Raw genomic sequence first — 6,717 nt, 5'->3', positions numbered from 1 at the left:
TCCTGCTGGAAAAGAGGCTCTAAATGGGATACATAACAGCTGAACTTCTAGTATTTTCTCATGCCAGGAATGCTAGTTTTGTTGTTCCTCCTCTGTCTTACGTAACTGCTGATTTTCATAACATTATTATCTTTGAGCCCTACCCGAACAATTTCAACTGAACCTGAAAGAAGTAGAATGGGTGTCGTGAGGAAGAAGTAATTCTTCTTAATGGATAACATGATTACCTCAGACAAAAGTGCTTGTGACCACTTAGTCCGGCACTGGCAATGTTTTATTTTGTTTTGGTTTTTTTTTTTTCTAGCATGTTTCCCAAACTGTAATTGAATATTGCTTGGTGTATTTCACAGCTTACTTAGGAAGATTGTTTCCTGTATGTCTATTCCACTTTCGATGATTAAATATACTCACGCATAGTGACCTTTTCGTTAGTGTTTGCCCCACCTCTCCCCATGGCAGATTATAAGGGAGTGATTATACTACAGAACTTAAAATGCAGATAAATTTGTAATGGAATGAGAGAAGTAGGCAGCTAAACTACATGTGTGGTTTTTGAGAACATGCATATCTTATTCAACTAAAAAAAGGAGATTTTTAACATTATAGATTTTTTTTTTTCAATTTAAATTATTCCTGGCTGAGAACTTCTATAGAAATTTTAAATGGATACCTTTAATTATGGTTGTGTTTCTGTTGATTTGATAAGGCCATTGTATTTTTCAGAGTAGCCGTAAAGCTCGTGAAGTAATGCAGCTTAATCAGCCTCCCAAAAATTGTAGAGAAGCTTTCACTGCGGAAGGTGATCAGGTCTTTGAAAGACGGTATTACTCTTCTGAATACCTCAGACCCAAGTACCTAAGTCAAGATGTTGAAGCAGAAATAAGGTGAGCATCCCGTAACGTATTTGTAAAAAGTGCACTTGCTGACATGAATAGTGGAATTGCACATTTGTCTATTTGAATATACATGGTTCTCCAGTCTCTCCATTTTCTTTCTGAGATTAATGCTTCCTTTCTGAGAATTCTGGAAAACCTCTTTATTTCAGTGCCTGTCTGTGATAGGTACAAACCTGAGTTCTGCCTAGATACCTTTCACCTTGTGGTATGTAAATCTTCCCAGCATGTAAAGATTTGCTGGGCTGAATGTTCCAGGAAATCTAGCTACCTTCTTTTTTTATTTAACACTTGCTGAAAAAGAGTATGGAGTTAAAGCTGCTGCTTTACAAATCTACAGTGAACTAAAAGAAATCTACAGATCTAAGCAGTGGAATTGTAGTTTACTGCAAAGAAAGCCTGGTGATTCAAAAGTTACGTTGCCACACATAGTCCTACTGGTTTCAAACTTTGCATCTGTGTTTTCTCAGGCTCATGACAGCACTTGTGTGGAAATCTTTGATAAATTTGACTTCCCACTCCCCATCCTTCCTCCTCCTCCTCCTCCTCTATATTTTTTTTCTCATAACTTTCAAAATAGTAGTTTAAAAAGTCAAACTTATTTCAAAGTTTACAATCTTGAACTGTCATCAAGCAAATTGGTGGCAATAGAATACTTCTATTTTGAGGCTCAGATTATATTACAGACATATTAAGTAAATTTTTTAGTTTTAGTATTAATGATAGTGTAGACTGAATTGAATATTAAAAATCTGTTTCTGTAAACTCAGAAGTTTTATATGTCAGTTAACCATACTTTGTTCGTGTGGGTATATAATGAACTTTACTCAAAGATTATCTTAATTTTGAAAGTGTTACAGGTATTTCATTACCAATATTGCTGTGGTGAATGATGTAGACCAGTTAAAGAGGAAAAATGTTTTCCTACTTCCACTCCTCCCCCACCTTCAGAACTTAGCCTAAAGCAATGCCACATTTATCTGGAATCGTATCTGCAATTTATTAAACACTTATTCTGAGATCAGACTTAACCAGTCCATTTCATTCATTTATCACAAGAGTTGGATTAAACTGTTATATTAAGATTTGTTGGTTTGTTTTTTTTTTTTTACTGTACTATTAGAAAAGCTTCCCCTTTCTTTTGCAGGGGTGAAAGATGCTGTCAAAGTTTTTTACTATTACTGTTTATATATTGCAAAACTTTGTTTTGCATTTCAAATAGTTTTAGCACACACTGAAAGAATTAATTATGGAAATCTCTGGACTTGTAGAAGGAAAAGTTATGAGACTACATAAAATAGGTTTTTCACATCTCTGTTAATGTATTTTCTCTCTGACTGGAAGTGTTTTGTCTTAGTCAAAGTATTTTTTTTCCCCTCAAGATACAGCAGTATTTTTGGAAGTAACACCACTGTTTAGTTCAAACATTTGGCCTTTTTGCAAAATTGCTAACAGAGGCTACAGGTCGTTCAAACTGCATGAATGGATTATCCACTAGGCATTGAACTAGGACTATCAAGCAGCTCTCTGCTGGCTGTTATGCTGTAGAGCTTTGGGGTTTCTTTATTGATCATTAAAACCATCCAATGTGTAACAAACTTGAGATTTTAATTTTTTTAGGGGAGTGCATTGGGCTTTTGTGCATTCAAGTTTTAATTGTGTGTTTCTGTGTGTGTGTGTGTGTGTGTGTGATAAATAATGCTGTGTAATACATACTTTGTTTATAAAGTCACCTGGAGAAAGAAATTGAAAACAAAAAGGCACAGCTGTCAGCCTCTCAGCAACGTTTATATTCCATTGAAAATGAGATTAGGCAGAATGAAGATCATCTTCACGGTCATCGACGACACCAAAAGGACCTACAGGTAAATATAGATACAGTGTTAGATTTAGAAAGTTACCGGTCTTTCATTTTGACTTCTGCAATATATTTTGAGTGGATGATCATTTTTTAGTGCTTATCCTTGCTGTTGTTGTATGCTTTCATCATTTAGGACATAAAAACAGGGACTGCATCAACCCTAGCATATGCTGCTGTTTTGTTTTTCTTTTTTCTCCTGTGCTAAATCTCACAAATTTCTACTTTTTACTGCTTTGTTTTGACACAAATAGGAAGTTGTTGCAATATGTGGTGTCAGCTTTTCCCCTGATTCCCCCTCCTTTATTTCTCTTAGTTATATCTTAGAAAAAGGGTTTCCATAGGTAAGTGGGAAGAGTTCTGCCTTTTGTAGGCACTAGTGAAGCTAAAAGACCAAATATCTTGCTTTCTGTGTTGACTTAAATGAGCAAATGTGAACTTTTCTCTTTAGATAAGCTGAAGAATACTCATTTTCTTTTTCTTTTCAGATAAAAATAAGGAGAACAAATGCAGAAATAGCAGATCTGGAAAATATGGAAGAACATAAGTCAGTGGACATCCGTACATTAGTAAGAATAGATTACCAAATTATGTATAATAAGGATATGAAATAATGTTTTTTAATATTGGCAGTGCTTTGAAATAAGCAAATACTTAGATTTTCAACTAGTATACAAGTTAGATAAACAGTGTAGAATGACAAACTTTACAGAATATCTACAGTTACAGCAATGACATGATTTTATTTTAGTTTTGGTGAGTATTTCCTTTTTCCTTTGTTGTTTCCTGTACGCTAGGTTTGGAGGTCAGAAGCGGCATCGTGAAAGCATAGGTAAAGGCCACTCCAGAGCATAATTAATGTTACAGCACTGCCACTCTGCCCTGAACCCCCGGGTTCTTGCTTTGCTATACCGTGCTTCACCGTGCAGAAGTATTAAAGTTCATATATCATCCTAGGGAAGGATCGTGGCAGTATGATGGTTCCTTCAAAGTTCTTATTCTTATCCATGTGTTCTTAAAATGTGTGCATAGTAGTTTAAGACAGAAAAAAGTATTTGATAATCTATTGTGGTTTATATGTTGGTGGCCATGAATTTCAACTGTTACTCTGTAATGAGCTAATGTATAGATGGCCAAGTTTTAAATTCTGCGAATCATGCTGATAGATTGATAAGAATCCTGATAACAGTTGTTTCAGTTAAATTCTATGGACATTTTCCACTATTTTATCTGGGATCAGTAAGAGACTAAATTGCCCAGAATTTTGGGCTTTTGTTGTTGTGTCGTTGTTGTTGTTCTTGAGGTTTTTTTGTTGTTGTTTTGTTGTCACTTCCGATGCCGGCACAATCTCATGCTTTTTCAGTAGTCTGTCTTTCAGTGTGTCCACCCATGTGCATGTAAATAAACATTTACTGAAAATTAAGGGATCAGTACAGGTTCTGTAAGCTGTTGTAGAGTTTCTCTTTTCCAGATAATCTAGTTCTGTTGGTGAGATTGAAAAACAGTCTGTTACCTTTTTGTGGGAGAATATCTTCCTGTTTAAAAATTACTGGACACTTGCTTTTTCAACATCACATTTTTACTGTTGCCTTCTGATAATAGTCTTATGCAACTGGTAGATTCTAATATTTGCTTTTCCTTTTTTCTTTCTTGGATTTTTGTTAGTTTTGTGTGTTCTGCACTTTCTGACCACTACTATGCATTAACTGCTGCTCTTTCACTTGGTATCTGTCTTCTGTCGCTACCTTGATTTCACGATTGTTTGACCATGAAGAAGAATCTTAGCAATATGGGGTTTCATTTGCCTATTTTTCCCAGGTTTTGGAATTTTTGTCTTTTTGAATCAGGATATATGTATGTTGACAATTCATTTGCAGTGGGATAATTTTCTAGGGAACAGTGACAATGCACTTAGTCTTTGTGTATTCCTTTGTATACAGGATGTGTATACTCTGTCACAGATCCAGAGAGAAGTTACCTTGTTCACTTGTTTAAAAAAATCACAGCAGTAAAATATCAGCATGGCTAAGGCTTCACTAGCATTTTCATAAGCCCCTTGAGTCTTTTCATCACAACTCACAAATGAAGTCCCCTTAATTTTCAGTCAGATAATCGGGAAATTCCACTTCTTACTTTGTGATTTGATTTAGTGGCCTTCTACAAGATCCATCAATCTCTTCCTTTGGTCTTTAGTGACAACTACATTTTGCTGCTCATATTCTTATTAGAATTAGAAAGTATTGCCTATAACCTTTTACTCTGATAGTGATAATGAAGTAAAAATCTTGTACAGTAATTTTCAAATATATATCTCCTTTAATTATTCTTCATTTTAATATCTTTTGACAGGAAGATGAGGCTGAAGAAAATAAGAATAAAATGGAATCTGTAAAAAATGACATGCAGCAACAAAGCAGAAAAATGGAAGAACTGAAAAATGTTCTCCAGGTAGCTGAAAAAAAATTTGAAGACATGAAAGAAAAAATTCATCAAGTAGAAGAAATTGCTGGTCCAATTAAGGTAGCAATAATTTCTTACCGTATTTTTAATTCATCCCCTTTGTCAAGGGGAATGAGGATCAAGGGTGGCAGGAGAAAAGGTATGCTCCTTTCTGATGCATTTAAGGTTTACCTATGAAAATGGAAATAGAGCATTCCATCCTGGCACGTCAGGAAATAGGCTTGGCAATATTTTGAAGATGATACTGATTGTTAAGTGTAGCCACTATAGTATTTTATGTTTAAAGAGGTTTTTTTACAGGTACTTTTAGTCATGGACTGAAAAGGAAGGAAAAATAGTTTCCTTGACTTTCCATTTTAGTGCATCACATTTGTTGTTTTGCTTTATTTGTTTGTTTCTGATAAGGCCTAACTAAGGGTGTTCATAACTGGTCAATATTCAAAATAACATTTGATGTTCTGTGTGAAATGGTTGTTGCTCTGTGAAGTTGCATAATCACAGAAGGTACCATACATAGTTTTAATTATTGAATACTACAGAAGACGTCTGGAAATGGCAGAGAAACAGCAAGATTTAAGATAAGTAGCAGAGTGGTGACATGCAAAATTTTATATTGGCAAATGGAAGGCAATCTCATGTTGCCAAGAAGAATTAATGGTTTAAAAATGGAAAACAGAAATAAGAGTCCTGCATGTTTACAATGTTGTAAACTTGTAGAAGGACGGAGGCAGTAAAGACTTACAAAGAACCTTATGTGAATCTCTTATACACTTCACTAAAATTCTATATGGCTGTGTAGTTAGACCAAATTAAAAAATCTAGAGCAAACAAATTAAAAAAGCTAGAGCAAACAAAAAGAAGGAAACAAGTAGGGAAAATGCACAGGATCACACAGAATCATCTGGTTGGAAGAGACCTTTAAGATCATCGAGTCCAACCATTCACCTACACTGCCAGCGTCCCTAAACCATGTCCCTCAGAGCCCCATTCACAAGCCTTTTAAACACTTCCAGGGATGGGGGCTCCACCACCTCCCTGGACAGCCTGTTCCAATGCTTCACAGCCCTCTGTATAAAGAAATATTTCCTGATATCCAACCTAAACTTCCCCTGATGCAACTCTAAGGCCATTTCCTCTCGTCCTGTCATTTGTAACGTGGGAGAAGAGACCAACTCCCACCTCACTACAACCTCCTTTCAGGTACTTGTAGAGAGCGATAAGATCTCCTCTGAGCCTCCTCTTCTCCAGACTAAAAAACTCCAGTTCCCTCAGCTGCTCCTCCTAAGATCTCTAAACCCTTCACTAGTTTTGTTGCCCTTCTCTGAACCCCCTCCAGCACCTCAACATCCTTCTTGAAGTGAGGGGCACAAAACCGGACAGAGTACTCAAGGTGTGGCCTCACCAGTGCCGAGTACAGGGTAACAATCACTTCCCTCCTCCTGCTGGCCACACTGTTGCTGATACAAGCCAGGATGCTGTTGGCCTTCTTGGCCACCTGGGCACACT

General features: G+C 36.3%; 1 protein-coding gene across 1 annotated transcript in view; it reads left to right on the top strand.

Annotated features, from left to right (window-relative positions):
* The window catches only part of SMC6 (structural maintenance of chromosomes 6), a gene marked incomplete at its 3' end in the record, with an annotated part of 19,986 nt that extends 14,715 nt beyond the window's left edge, over positions 1-5,271 (top strand). The window contains exons 17-20 of the mRNA XM_010140995.1: positions 724-884; positions 2,623-2,758; positions 3,240-3,320; positions 5,101-5,271. Of these exons, the coding sequence (XP_010139297.1) occupies positions 724-884; positions 2,623-2,758; positions 3,240-3,320; positions 5,101-5,271 (549 nt within the window). The remainder of the gene's footprint in view (positions 1-723; positions 885-2,622; positions 2,759-3,239; positions 3,321-5,100) is intronic.
* Between the last annotated feature and the right edge of the window lie 1,446 nt (positions 5,272-6,717).

Source organism: Buceros rhinoceros, unplaced genomic scaffold (genome assembly GCF_000710305.1).
Source record: "Buceros rhinoceros silvestris isolate BGI_N320 unplaced genomic scaffold, ASM71030v1 scaffold8018, whole genome shotgun sequence".
NCBI classification, from domain to species: Eukaryota; Metazoa; Chordata; class Aves; order Bucerotiformes; family Bucerotidae; genus Buceros; species Buceros rhinoceros.
Note: the sequence above shows the minus strand (reverse complement) of the source record. Positions and strands in the feature narration are given on the sequence as shown.